Raw genomic sequence first — 14,952 nt, 5'->3', positions numbered from 1 at the left:
GTTATGTAATTTTCCGAAACCAAATATATAGAGATCATTTAAATCTCTAGCAGGGTCGGCAGGCTCCGGCCCAGTTTTCCACACCTCTGTGTACATTCTTTTTTCTAATTTCAGGTCTACAAATTCTCATGGCTGATACTCCAACAGGAGACGCTGCAGAATGTGAGAACATCATTTTGTGATTTCTTGGAACACTGAATGCCCTCAAACTTTTTGTCTATAAATTACCCCCCCCCTCCCAAAACACATGCATCTATTTTTTCTACAGCACAATTCCCCTTCTGGTACTTGGGGTTAATTTTGATCAGTTGTTTTGGTCTTTTTGTTTATTTTTAAGATTTCCTTTTTGGCTCTTCCAGTTCTTCTATCTCCTGCCTGCCTCTCCTGGGAGGATTTCTCTTTCCAGATTATTCAGGAAGTTAACCCCAGTGGGCAGTGCTGGTCTCCCAGAGAAGCAAGCAGGCCAAGGTCCTGCCCGCCCAGGGGCCCAAGACCCTTCAAACCTTGGCTGGGACTATACATAATCAATGGTGATTTCAACAGATGAGTCAGACTGTGAACAATGAATCAAGTCAGAAATGCCAGCACATCTCTTTTGGTCACTACCAGCTTGGGCTGTACTTGAAATTGTGGCCTGTCGGGGGCTGGGGGCGTTCACAGATAAAAGAACTATGTTAAAATCTAACATATCAACAGCAGTTGTTACCTTTGGAGAATGGGGTCATCTGAGCCTGCAGTCTGATCTTCACCACATCCAGTGGCGTCACTGACATAAAAAAACCCAAACACCATAGTGAACCAAGGGCTTGATCAAGCTTTCTTCCTCATATCACTCAGAGACTCTTACTCTCCAACCCCCAAGTACATGTTCTCACTACTTATTGCCATTCTTGTTTTTACTCCTTGCCCACCTTGGCAGCTGCTCCCTTTTGCTGCTGCGTCTTAATCAGAAAGCAGAATACATTAAAAGGAACCAGCAAATCTAGCGCCACTCTTAGCTTGCAGCATTTCACGACACCCATCTAAATCTTCTCTCTTCTCTTCCACCTTTCCGTCTCATCCACTCCCCGGTGTTCTGCAAGCACTTAAGAGAGCCAGCACCTGCTCAGACTGGAGATAACAGCACCTCAGCACATGCTGCCTCCCTTAAGTGACGGGACGTGTCGAAGTGGAGGATGATATTTTCTTTCTCAAGGGACCCTCGGCCACAAGAGGGCACCCGCTCAAACTCAGGGGCGGAAAATTTCATGGCGACACCAGAAAGTATTTCTTCACAGAGAGAGTGGTTGATCATTGGAACAAGCTTCCAGTGCAGGTGATCGAGGCAGACAGCGTGCCAGACTTTAAGAATAAATGGGATACCCATGTGGGATCCCTACGAGGGTCAAGATAAGGAAATTGGGTCATTAGGGCATAGACAGGGGGTGGGTAAGCAGAGTGGGCAGACTTGATGGGTTGTAGCCCTTTTCTGCCGTCATCTTCTATGTTTCTATGTTATGGAGATTGCTGAGCACAAGTAAACGGGAATTTTATCAAGTCCCAGAAGTTACATAAGCAAGTAATTTCTGGTTGCCTATCATGACCTCAATGAACCTGGCATAGTAACATAAGAATAATAATAATAACTTTATTTTTGTATCCCGCCATACCCGGAAGAGTTCTAGGCGGTTCACATCAATTAAACAAGGTTACAAGTGGTTTACAGCAGTTGAGCGGGGTTATAAGCGGTTCAATAACAAATTGATCAAAGTTGCCAGGGGGGGGGTGAGGGGAGGATGTAGAGGGGAGAGTGGATGTTAGATAGAAGGGGCGTTGGGATCCTGGTCTTGGAAGAGGCGGGTTTTGAGTAGTTTTCTAAAGTCGAGGTAGTTGGGGGCCTTGAGGGCCATTTGGGATAACCATGGGTTTAGTTTAGTGGCTTGGAAGGCGAGGGTTTTGTCGAGGAATCTTTTAGAGTGGCAGAGTTTAAGGGAGGGGTAGGCGAATAGTTGGATTCTGCGGGAGTTCGTGATGCTGTGATTTAGGGCGAAGTGAGGGATGATGTAGCTTGGGGATAAACCAAATACTGTTTTATAGCAGAAGCAGGCGAATTTGAATAGGACTCTGGATTCTAATGGCAGCCAATGGAGTTTGTGGTAGAAAGGGGTGATGTGTTCCCATTTTTTCAGGCCAAATATGAGGCGGACAGCAGTGTTCTGGATCATTTTGAGTCTCCTGATGGTTTTTTTTGTGGAGCTTAAGTAAATGATATTGCAGTAGTCCAATATGCTGAGGATGGAGGATTGTACTAGCAGGCGGAATGAGGTTTCGTCAAAGTATTTTTTTATGGTGCGGAGTTTCCAAAGCACCGAGATACTTTTTCTGACGGTATTGTCCGTGTGTTTGTCGAGGGATAGATGTTTGTCTAGTGTGACGCCGAGTATTTTTAGGTTGTGTTCAAGGGGGAAAACGGATCCTTTTACTTGAATTGTGGTGTCTTTGATTTTATCTTTGGGGGTTGCTAGGAAGAATTTTGTTTTATCCGGGTTTAGTTTTAGTCTGTATGATAACATCCAGTGTTCTATCTGATTGAGTATGCTTGAAAGGAAGGTAAGGAGCTCTGATGTAAAACTGGTTAGCGGGATGATTATAGTGATGTCATCTGCGTAGATAAAAAATTTGAGCTTGAGGTTTTGCAGAAGGTTTCCTAGGGAGGCGAGGTAGACGTTGAACAGGGTGGGAGATAGGGGGGAGCCCTGTGGTACGCCACAGGAGTTCTCCCAGCTATATGAGAAGGCGTCATTTTTGAATACCCTGTATGATCTGTTCCGTAAGAATCCGTGGAACCAGTTAAGGACCTGGCCCGAGATGCCTATGTAGGAGAGGCAATCAAGGAGAATGTTGTGGTCGACCAGATCGAATGCGCTGCTCAGGTCGAGTTGTACAATCAAGGCGCTGGAGCCTTGGCTGAAGAGTTTGTGAAGGTGGTCTAGGAGAGAGGCTATAATGGTTTCGGTGCTGTGGTTGGAGCGAAAGCCTGATTGATTGTCATTTAGGATATTGAATTTATCAAGGTATGTGGTAAGTTCGGCATTAACCAGCCCTTCTGCTATTTTGGTGAATAGTGGGATGCTTGCGATCGGTCTGTAGTTGGACGGGATATTGGGTGGTTCTTTTGTGTTTTTTATGATTGGGGTGATCGAGATGTGGCCTTGTTCTGCTGGGAAGCTTCCGGTAGACAGTAGGAGGTTGACCCATGCCAGCATATTTGCTTTGAAGTGGATTGGAGCCGTTTTCATAACGTTAGGGGGGCAGGTGTCTAGTCTACAGAAGGAGTTGGTATATTTGTTATAGAATTTGTTGAAGGATTGCCAATCGATAGTAGTGAATTGATCCCAGTTTAGGTCTGCTCTGAACCCCGGGTCTGGTTTGGAACTGTTGTTGTCTTGGAGGGTTGGAAAGTCCCCGTGGGGATTGGCAGGGGCAGTTATCGAAGATCTTAGTTTCAGTATTTTGGAGTTGAAGAAGTCGGCTAGGGAGTTGGCGGTTAGTGTGGGTTCCTCGTCCCGGTTGTCGGTAATTGTCTCGAGATTGTAAAGATCGTTGACCAGTTTGAAGAGGTTACTACTGTTAATTGTGACATTTCCAATTTTTTGGGCATAGAAGTTTTTTCGTTTATCCTTGGTTAGGGTTTTGTAGTATTTTAGTTTAAGTCTCCATTCTATTCTGTGCTCTTGGGTTCCAGATTTGGTCCATTGTCTCTCCGATTTTCTGAGGTCCTTTTTTGCCTGTAGTAGCTCTAGGTCAAACCAGCCCTCCTGGTTTGAGGATCTAATTCTGCTGGTTTTTAGGGGGGCTATTTCGTTTAGTATGTTTGTGCTGTCTTTGATCCAGGTGGTCATGATTTGGTTCGTTTCGTCGTTTTGTTTTGTGATAGTTTCGTAGTGGGACCAGAATTCGTTCGGGTCGATCTTGCCTCTAGTGGTGTGGGTTTTGGTGTTTCTTGCTTTTCTGTTTATGGTGGTTTTTTGTTGGTAGTGAATGGAGAAGCTACAAAGTTTGTGGTCCGACCATAGGGAGTCTGTCCAGTTGTCTTGTTTCCAAACAAATTTGGGAGTGATTGGTTCTTTGGCGGAGAAGGTCACCAGGTCTAACTGGTGACCTCTTTGGTGGGTTACGATGGGTGGGGGTTTGAAGTAACCTAACTGTGAGATTAGTGACCAGAGGTCGGATATATCTGGCTGATCTGTTTGCTCAAGGTGAATGTTGATGTCACCGCATAGAAGGTTGTATGGGCTTGCTAAAGAGTTGGTTAATAAAAATTCGGCGAAGTCCTCCCTGGCGACCGTCCATTTTTTGGGGGGGATATAAAAGAGAGTGATTGTTAGGGAGGAAGCAAAGGCCTTTGAAGTTAGTGAGGCGGCTAGTATTTCTAGGTTGGGGGAGGATTTGGTGTTGAGTGTGGTGCAGTTTAGATGGTCTTTGAAGATTATTGCTAGGCCTCCTCCCCTTCCCCTGGTTCTGGCTAGGGACAAAATCTTGAAGCCTGGAGGGAGACAGTCTTTGATGATGATGTCTGTGTCTGATAGTAACCAGGTTTCAGTAAGCAAGACAAAGTCGGGATTGGTTTCGGTCAGCCAGTCTTTAATCAGGATGGATTTATTCTTCATCGATCTTATGTTTAGGTAGTAACCTTGAAGGTTTTGGAAGTTGGTGGGGTCCGTTGGGGGATTGTGGGAGTAGGCTAGTTTTTTCAGTGTTCTTTGTTTTTTCATGAAGTGCTTGGTTGGTTTGTGGGTGGTGGGAGGATTGAGGGATGGGAAAGGACCTGTGTTTAGGTGGTTGTGTGGTGTGAGTGAGTGAGATCTGGGTTTTGCCAGACGGTATGAGGAATAGTGGACTGGGATGGGGGAGGAGTGTATTGGGTCGGCTGTGCAGATCTTGGTGGTGAGTAGGTAGAGTAGGAGTAGTGTAGCGCATTGGTGAGAGTTAGACCAGGCCATAGTGGCGCACTTGGAGGGGAAAGTGGCGCACTTGGGGGGGAAGAACTGCCATACTGGGACAGACCGAAGGTCCATCAAGCCCAGAACCTACTTGTTATCTCATTTCGTGCTATATAACCCCGTGAGGGTAACCAGGAATTGTAATTTATTTGCATACCCAAAGATTTTAGGCTGTAAAGTTAGGTCTTTTTTAGACAGAATGCTTGCATTTCAAGCAAGTAAACAACAGTCCTGGTTGGGCAACTATATTAGCAGAGCCAAATTGTCTTACGGCACCTTCCAAAAAGAAATTAAGACAGTATTATTTGATAAATTCATCTCTTAATTTGATGTTTTATTCCCAACATAATAATTTTACTGCATTAACTTAATTTTTTATTGTCTTTTTAGTTAATATGCTGCATTCTTACGATTAATATTTTGTATTTCGCCGACTGTCCAGTTTTTCTCTTTTGTGTAAACCGCCTAGAATTCTTTTGATTGAGGCAGTATAGAAAAATAAAGTTATGTTATGTATCCTGTTTCCAACAGTGGCCAACCCCAAGACTCGGGTACTTAGCTAGATCCCAAGTAGTAAAACAGATTTTTATGCTGTTTATCCTAGGAATAAGCAGTGGATTTCCACAAGTCATCTCAATACCCTATTTCCCTGCATATAGGCCGCCCCAGTGTATAGGCCGCAAAAAATGCCTATACATGTTTTAAAACTGGTAGATAAGCCACCCCATTGTATTAGCCGTAGCTTATTTACCAGTAACTGGAGTAGCCTAAAACTGGGGCAGCCTATACAATTTTTAAAAATCATCTCCGCCCCCCCCCCCCCATTACCTGCTGGACTCACTGCTCCTCAAATTGCGGCAGTGCAGGGCAGAAGAGATCTTTTCGAGTCCTGCAAGAACTGATGGCAAAAGCACACAGGAAGCAGCGCGGGGCTGGAGATCGAAAAGATCTCTCCTCTCCTGTACCGCTGGCCGCAATTTGAGGAGCTTATATATGGGGAAATATGGTAATGGCTTAAGGACTTCTCTTTTAGGAAATTTTATCCAAACCTTTTTTACCCCCTGCTAAGCTAACTGATTTTACCACATTCTCTGGCAACAAATTCTAGAGTTTAATTACACGTTGTGTGAAGAAATATTTTCTCTGGTTTGTTTTAAATCTACTACTCGGTAGCTTCATCGAATGTCCCCCTAGTCCTAATTTCTCATAGGGAAGTAGGACACAGTAACCTTCTCACTTCCTGGTGTATATCTTGTCCCCTTGGACTGCTACCTCAACTTTCTACAGAACTGTACAACTGCCTGGACATCGATCTCAGTGTGAATGTGCATGAGGCTGCAACAGTAGGAAAGATAAACAGAAGAGTCTTATAAAAAAAGGCCCACACAATGTTGATCCTTGACGGCCACCTACAACATGGTTTTATAAGTAGCCAAGTTTAACCATGTCCCACACCAAGCAGATGCAGGCATGTTCCTGAATCCTGAAATCCAGGAGTGTTGGCAGATTCTAAATCACAACTTTGCCTCAACTCTGGAGGGGCATTTCGTCCTACTCCCCCCCCCTCCACATTATATAAGAATGTGAGCAATGCCATGCTGAGTCAGACTAAGTTTCACCAAGCCCAGTATCTTTTCTCTGAAAGTGCCCAACTAGGTCAGATGTACACAACAAGTCCCAAAAAGCAGAATCAATCTGGCTCCTACCAAACAGGGAGGTAAAAAGGGCTCCAGTCCCTGATGCCAGCATTTGTTGGAGGGGGGTGATACCCCCCAATGGACCCAGTGGCTCCTTCTCCGCCATCACATTAGTTATCTGTGGAATGAAAACAGAAGACGACATGTGAGAAAGAGGAGGCAGAGGAGTGATGCAATCTGCACCCCCTCCCCCCCCATGCCAAGAGGACTCCAAATCTCAGCTCTGATCTTGCAAAGATATCTTTCCTCCCTCCTGTGGTTACAACTGAATCAGAGATTGCTTCAAGGGAAACTCAGCTACAGCAGTTTAGAGCAGTGTTCTTCAACCGAAATTTCCTGACGGTCCACAGGGCCGATTGGTGCATTGGACCAGAGACAGTGTTCTTCAGCCGCTGGTCCGAGGTGCGATCAATACGGCGTTATCTTTGGGCCGGCTTCCTCTTCCTCAGTGCTGCAGTGCACAAAGACACGGGCAGGCGCATCCTGCACCTGAACCGGAAGCCTTCTCTCTGACGTCGCAACGTCAGAGGGAAGGCTTCCAGATGAGGCGTGGGACATGCGAGGAGCCGCTGCCCGCATCTTTGTGCACTGCAGCACTGAGGAAGAGGGAGACAGCCCAAAGATAACACCGGGGGCAGCATAAAATGGCCAGGCGGGAGCAGGCCAGAAGGTAAGGCACAGCATGGAGGGAGACAACAAAGGTAGGGGGAATGATTTTACTTTGAAATTTAGTGACTGAATTGTGTCAATTTTGAGAATCTACACCTGCTGTCTGTATTTTGCACTGTTTAGGAAGAAACGTATTTGTTTTATTTCCTCTGGGGTTGTACTGTATGCAGAGTCTTGCATCTTAGGGTTTGTTTGTATATATTAGTACTTTTAGTTTTTGGTCCTGTATATGCATGAGGTTATCTATTTTCTTGTAGGAATGAATGTGAGAAGCATACAGTGTGCTTTGTGTAGTTTTAATTTTGTGATTAACCATTATGTGTTGTTAATAAGATTATATTATGTGCGTGTGTATGTATATATATATATATATATATATATACTAGTCTGTAAGCCCGTTACATTAACGGGTGCTAGAATATATGTCTGTCTGTCTTTCTTTCTTTCTGTCTCTCTCTCCTGCTGTCTCTCTCTCTCTCTCTCCTTGGCTCCCTTTTTCTGTCTGTCTTTCTGTCCTTCTCCCTAATAAACTGAACAACTTCAATGGTAAGAACAACAAAGTTAAATTGGCAGGAGAGGTAAACAACATTGCCAATGCAAAATTAAACTACCCAAATATGGTATCACATACTATTGTTATTTTGTTTACTCCCTGGAGAATTCTACAAATTCTGCATTATTTGTAGTATTTTTGCACAAAAGTTTTCTATAAGGCCTGAAATTCTCTCCTTCCTTTTTCCTCCTCAGGCTCCAGCCTCCCAGTTCTCTCTACAAACCCAGCAAGAACTCTAATTCTGTCTGTCCCAAAATCTTCTCCAGCATGCAGTACTGAAACCGCTCATTCTTTCTTTCCTTGTAGACATACCCTGACCTCTAATTATTCCTTCCCCCCCCCAGACATACACTCCCACTTCTTATTCTTTCTCCTCCTGTTCCCAGGTATCCCATGGCACACAGTCACGCTCGATCTCCTCCCCCTCTCAAAACACACTAGTAGAATACTTTCACCTTTTTCTGCCACCTCTCCCATCCATATGATGAATATTATGCTTTCTCTGCTCACCTCTCATTCTTCTGGTGCACACTCCAAAATCCCCAATGAAACACATTCAGCGTAGTTGCAGCATTTCCCCCCACCCCTTCCCTTCTCTTACCGTGAACTTGCCTGCTCCGTTCGGCCCCTCCCCCGCGTTCTCTGCCTGCTGCGATCTGGCTGCTCCGTTCGGCAGGAGTCCTCTTATTTGTCGGCCCCCTTCCCTTCCCTTCCCTTCCCTTGGTCTTGAGCTTCGGTCTGGTCACTCGCCTTGCTGGGGGTTTTTTTTGTAATTGAAAGACGCAGCGGTGGCTCCTCTCATGATCCGCACCTGTGTCGGAAGTCCGACGCAGGCGGGGATCGTGAGAGGAGCCACCGCTGCGTCTTTCAACTAAAAAATGCAATACGGCAGGGGGAGGAGAGAGGACTTCAGGCAAGGAGCAGGGCAGAGCAAAAACCAGCACGGGCCGACATCCGCCGCGTCCGACATCCGCCTGGGGGGAGGAGAGGAATTCAGGCACGGGCCGACAGCCGCACGGAAAACAGACCCACGCGATGGAAGTGCACATGCGCGGCCTAGCGTTTTATTATATTAGATATGAAAAATGAATGGGAAAAATGGTGTTACAATTAGTACTATTATGGGGGCGGAGTCTGGAGCGGAGATTGGGTTGAAATGGGCGGGGTCTGGCCCACGACTTAGCCCAGTGTTCTTCAACTGCCGGTCCGCGGACCGGTGCTGGTCTGTGGACCGGTGCCAATCCACAAAATAATTATTTTATATCCGCCGGTCCATAGGTGGTAAAAGGTTGAAGAAGACTGGTTTAGGGGATACACATATTTATATGGACACATAAGCACAGATAAGACATTTGCATCCATATAAACGTATAGGAATATACATACTGTATATGCAAACACAGCAACTCAACAATCTTAATGTTCTTAAGGCTATATGGCTGAAATTCCAATTGGCAAGGTTATAAGAAGAGTATATTTAATGCCAATTGGTTTACTAAGCTGAGCCCTGTCTCTCCTTTTAATGTCTTTCTGGTCCTGCAGGCATCCAGCTTTTTGCACCAGCAAGGGGAGCTGATAAGGCTTATCATAGGCAGGCTGCAGAGAGCTGATCCCCACCCTCCCCTTGGTAAGAGAGAGGCAGGCAATGCTGGACCACCTCCCAGGCCCAGCGCTCACCATGCAGGTCTGTACCACAATGATAACATTTAAGAGGATATGAGTACAGCTGTGGCCCAGGGCCGTAGGAGAGGACAGAGCTGGGAGGAAAGGGAGAAACTTGAACCCCGGCTAAAAATGAGCCTGCATTATCATATACACCCGATTCCAGCCATCACGCTTGTAGCATGTGCACCTGAAATTTCTTCTGCTCTTGGATACTGCAGAATCAATATGGCAGACAAAGTACATTCTGTCTACTTTCTCCAGTCAGCTGCAGTGAATACACACATATTTGCTTTCCTTCACTTGGCATTTTTCTGCAGTTCCTGCCAGTGTCTACCGCAGTACTTATCAGTTTTTTTGTGGCCGTGACCCCACGACAGTGGGCAAATAAAATTGTGTGACCTCAGTGGAGGAGAGTGTGGCATACTGGTTAGAGCTACAGCCTCAGCACCCCGAGGTTGTGGGTTCAAACCCCGCGCTGCTTCTTGTGACCCTGGGCAAGTCACTTAATCTTCCACTGCCCCAGGTACATTAAACTGTGAACCCATCAGGACACTAAGGGAAAATGCTTGAAGTACCTATAGGTAAACCACTCGGAGTGTGGTTGGATAACTACTAAAAAACAGTATACAAGTCCCAAGCCCTTTCCTTCCCCCTCCTCCTGCAGGTGCACAATAATGATTCACCCAGGACATGATTCTAAATCACAATCTGAGAATATTTTCCAAGGCCAGCAGTTGCATGATGCCAACTGCTATTACATCATAAGAAACGGCATCATATATGAGGGAGGGGGAGCTCTGCTTCTGATGCCTCAATGATCAATTTGAATCTCTCTTCCCCCCCCCAGAAGCAAAAAATAAAAAGCAAATTTGAACAGTAATTTAACTTCCCTGAAAGTACTGCATTGGGTCTTGCTCCTCTCACCCGTTCTCGGATGCAACCCTCTATATCCCACTTCTGGAATTACAGCTTTTGATGAGATAATATTCTATCATTAGTGTTTTAGACCGTTACATTTGTTACAGTAAAGGGTGCTAGAATAGCCCCTCTACCATGTCCAGACCCTGCCTCCCACTGATCCTACCACCTCACCTTTCACCATTTCCTTTGTTCTCTGTACCCTTTTGGCCCTCATAGATCCTCCATTGTATTTATCACCTGACAGGGCCTTTTCTCTGCGTGTGGGTCTGGCCTCCTGGACCCCCATTACTTACCCAAGATGGCAGCAGTGGTCCTGATGTACAAACCCCTCCTCACTCCGTACCCCAAAGCAGCAGCAGTCCTACCATTTCCATCTCTCCCTTTCCCCCTTTCACACCCTCTACCATCTCTCTCTGACCCTGTTTCAACCTTTTTGCCATCTTTTCCTTTCCTGTCCCCTCCGTTCTTCCCCAAGGCCATCTCTCTCTCTCCTGCCCCCTCCATCCTCCCTGAAGTCTATCTCTCCCTGTCCCCATAGTAGTCCCTCTGTCCTTCTCATCCATCTGTCTCTCTCCCTCCTTTCCTCACTTGAGTCCAACATCTCTCCCTTCTCCCACTCCCTCCCCCGAATCTAGCACCTCCTGCCTCTGCGGAGCTCTCGCAGCTCCTCCTCCAGCCAGGCTTCAGCCATCTACACTGGCTCCGGGCTAGCAGTGTCACGGAGGGAGGGCGATGGGGATAATCAAACCCGTAGCGCGCATGCGCACTTGAAACTCCGTGCAGGTTCCTACTGCGCATGTGGAGGCACAAAGCACGGATGCAGAGTTTCAAGTGCGCATGCGCGCTAAGAGTTTTATTATAGAGGATGTTTTCAAACATTGGTAATGCTCATATTAAACTCCAAAGCGCACTTAAAAAAATCTAAAAGAAAGAAACTTGTACCTGTATCTTAAGGTGCAGATTTTAATTAATTATCCTCTGCAAATTCTTAGCAATGTGCCAGGTCCTAACATGCAAATTACAAACAGTTACAGCCCAGAAATGCAGCAGTGCACACTTCCTCTACACACCACTGCGCCTCAAACCTGGTTCAGAGGAATTATCTGTCCTACAGATTCCAGGCTCTCATAGCCGCGTTCATCCATAGGCCAATAAATTCCTATGAAAGGGCACTTTTAGAGCTCTACTGTGGCACAGATAAGGGGCTTTCTAAGTCCTCAAATGTGCATCAGACCTAAGCACATCTGAAACTACACTGTACAGTAAACATCCTCATCACTTCCCCCTCCCATCACCTCCTCTGGGGCTCAGACTCAGAGATTATTGCATATTGGATAGCTTGTGCATGAAGTTGAAATCTGAATTTCTTTTTCTTGCTGATTTATGCAGAGAAACATAGCGGAGAGAGAAAAAAGTAAAGTCAGGACTTCCAGAAATCCTGCGAGGGGTCCTGACCTCTTGTACCATCAAGCTTTCTCACACATCCCCTTCCTTCCTTCTTTGTCTGTTGATCTTTTTTCTTAGTGCGACTCCAGCTTAGCATCGCTTGCTGGCGCACTGTCTGGACACCTGGACAAAGGGAAAAGCAAAATTATTCTAGAAATGGGGATGAATCTGAACACAGCACATCATCTTTCCCTCAACACCCCAAGCCCACACACTCAAAAAATCAATATGAAACTTATTAAAATACCATTACTGAAAGCCGTTAAAAATTTTTAAAAATAAAGAAGCTTTCAAGGGAAAAACTTACAAGTTGGTTTTTTTTTTTAATTAAAAAAAATAAAATTAAAAAGCAAGCTCCTTTTTATTTATTTATAAGATTATTCATTTATCACAACAAATAAAAACTATAAGCAAATACAAATCAGTTCCAAGAAACAATAAAATCATACAGTAACTTTCTAGTCCACATGCAAGCTCCTTTTTCAATGTTTCATCCTCCTAAGCCATGATGTCACATATATACCATATGGGACCTGACCAACGTCTTGTACATTTGTGTTCAATGAGCACCCACCCAAAACCATATCCACGGGAGGAAGGGACGGATGACTTGGGAGACGGTGGCTAAGATTTCACTATAAATACCGTCATACTCGACTATTGCTAGTTCCACCCTTCATATTTTTCAGAGCTCTGCATAAAGTAAGCACCATAACACTGACCTAGTCTGCCGCATGTGGTTATGAAATCACCTCACCGATGCACTTCTGCATGCCAAGCAAGGGATTAGAAGCTAAACTACTATTATGCATGGCTTTTTCCTCATACCCAAGGCGCTCTAGGAGAGTTACAGTGTGATTTCATCTTCTGATCCCTCAAAGAATCTTATTCGGAAATGACTCTGCTTTCCTGGCTCTGAATGTAACATAAACAAGAACTTGACTGGAAAAAAAAAAAAAAAAATCTCTGGCATTATGCTGTGGTCTTTGGCACATCCGGCATAAGAATCTTCCTATGAACACAGGGATGGTCCAAGAGCCACTGCTGCTCTAAGGATCTTCTAATCCAGGGGTGTCCAACCTGCGGCCCGAGAGCCACATGCGGCCCCGTGAAGTATTTTGTGCGGTCCTGGTCGAGGGCGAAGCAGTGTTTTCCTCTGCTGCCCCTGGCAGTGTTTTCCTCTGCTGCCCCTGCCATCTTGCCAGCTCCCTCCTGTGTTTGTGCAGCCCCAGAAACTTTTTTTCAGCCAATGCGGCCCAGGGAAGCCAAAAGGTTGGACACCCCTGTTCTAATCTATCCCAACTCACAATTTTTAAAAAAAAAAACATATTCACCATTCAGAAAAAAAAAATATTTATATCATAGTGTTTTAGAAAAACCATACAATACCACAGAAAAAAAAAACCTCCCCAAATAAGAGATCAACAGGACAAAACAAAGACAAAAGGAGAAATTCAAAACACATCAGTGGTGTGTGCCAATGTCACACAGAAAGGGTAAGAAAAGGAAAGCCTGGCCACCATTAAGAAACAAACTTTACCACAATGGCTAGATCTTTACCACAACCAACTTTCTGTGGACAACCCGCAGCTAACAGAAAACAAAGAGTCAGATGAGAAGCCTCTGGTCTTAGATTAGCTGGAAAATGATGCTGCCTCGATATAATCGAGGATCCTGCAGATCTGAAGCGCATGGCCTCAAAAAGACAGCGGCAAGACCCTCGTTTCACCCCCCACGGACCCCCCCCCCCCGGCACAGCTACCGATCTACTGGATCCGTAGGGGGGGGGAGGGGAGGAGAAAGATCAGGATTCATGGGGTGAGCAGGATCCGTAGGGGGGTAAAGCGAGGATCCCTCTTAAAGAGCCACAACGCCGCCTTTCGATCTCGTTCAGAGCCAAACCAGCAAAGACACTTCCTGCTGTCCACGGAGAACCTACGTTACAGGTAAGTAACTACACTTTTCCACCCATCAAACCCGTACGCGATCCGTCCCTCCCCCCCACCTCACCTGCACCCCCTGGACCCGGTGGTGGCCCCTGTGCTGGGGTGCTCGGGACTCCATGGCCCCGGCACTCGGCCACCCGGTCGCCCCCGCCGCCGTTCCAGCCTGAACTGGTCTGATCTTAGGAAGCACAAAAACATGTCAATCAGGCCCGGGCCAACCAACCGCTAGCCCTGCGCAGGGAGGCGTGGAAAACCAGGAGCGGATCCTTCGCTTCGAACTCCCCAAAGGCAGAGCCTGAGGGTGACGTCGTGCTTTTCGCGCGATTTGCAGCCTCGGTTCAGCACAAACGGCCTGTTCCGGATTTTGCCTCATGGCTTTGCCTGGGTTGAGGAAGAGGAGGATTTTTTTTTTTTAAATTTCACACTGCCATATTATTTATGTATAACAATGTTTTATTGAAAGAATCAAATAATCAGTACAAATAGGATAATGCAAAAATACATTCAATACAATAATATTTCATACAAATTTAAATCATTCTTTCAAATTTAATTTCCATATGAATATGCCATATTATTTATTGTAATTCTTATTGTATTGAATGTATTTTTGTATTATCCTATTGTACTGATTATTTGATTCTTTCAATAAAAATTGTTATACATAAAAAAAAAAAAAAAATTTCATACTGCACCCTAACAAAATGCTAAAATTTGCCTACGTTCTACTTATTGTTAAAACAGCAACATAGGCATTTATGTGCCTTTATAAAAAGCAGGCACCCATGATCAGGGGCAATAAACAATTTTTTTTAGTTGGAAAGGCCAAAGCAATCAATCTCAGGCACTGCTCCTAAAGCCTCTGGTGGGTACTGTTTTTTTTTTTTATTTATTCAAATTTTCTATACCGTTCTCCCAGGAGAGTTCAGAACGGTTTACATGAACTTATTCAGGTACTCAAAGCATTTTCTCCTGTCTGTCCCAGGGGACATACAATCTACCTAATGTACCTGGGGCAATGGGGAGGGATTAAGTGACTTGCCCAGGGTCACAGGAGCAGTGTGGGTTTGAAC

General features: G+C 45.3%; 1 protein-coding gene across 4 annotated transcripts in view; it reads right to left on the bottom strand.

Annotated features, from left to right (window-relative positions):
- Positions 1 to 14,952, bottom strand: part of SLC25A39 (solute carrier family 25 member 39) — a 41,594-nt gene that overhangs the window by 21,727 nt on the left and 4,915 nt on the right. For 2 of the 4 annotated variants that reach the window (XM_033918682.1, XM_033918685.1), the window contains exons 1-4: positions 13,944 to 14,097; positions 11,943 to 12,056; positions 6,689 to 6,797; positions 707 to 766 (exon numbers count right to left, since the gene is read on the bottom strand). In XM_033918682.1, coding sequence (XP_033774573.1) covers positions 707 to 766; positions 6,689 to 6,797; positions 11,943 to 11,954 — 181 coding nt within the window. In that variant the 5' untranslated portion in view covers positions 11,955 to 12,056; positions 13,944 to 14,097. Of the gene's footprint in view, positions 1 to 706; positions 767 to 6,688; positions 6,798 to 11,942; positions 12,057 to 13,943; positions 14,098 to 14,952 lie in introns of those variants that run through there. The other 2 variants (XM_033918683.1, XM_033918684.1) reach the window with 1 other exon arrangement.

Source organism: Geotrypetes seraphini, chromosome 13 (genome assembly GCF_902459505.1).
Source record: "Geotrypetes seraphini chromosome 13, aGeoSer1.1, whole genome shotgun sequence".
In the NCBI taxonomy this organism is placed as follows: Eukaryota; Metazoa; Chordata; class Amphibia; order Gymnophiona; family Dermophiidae; genus Geotrypetes; species Geotrypetes seraphini.
This window is presented reverse-complemented; position numbering and strand designations above follow the sequence as displayed.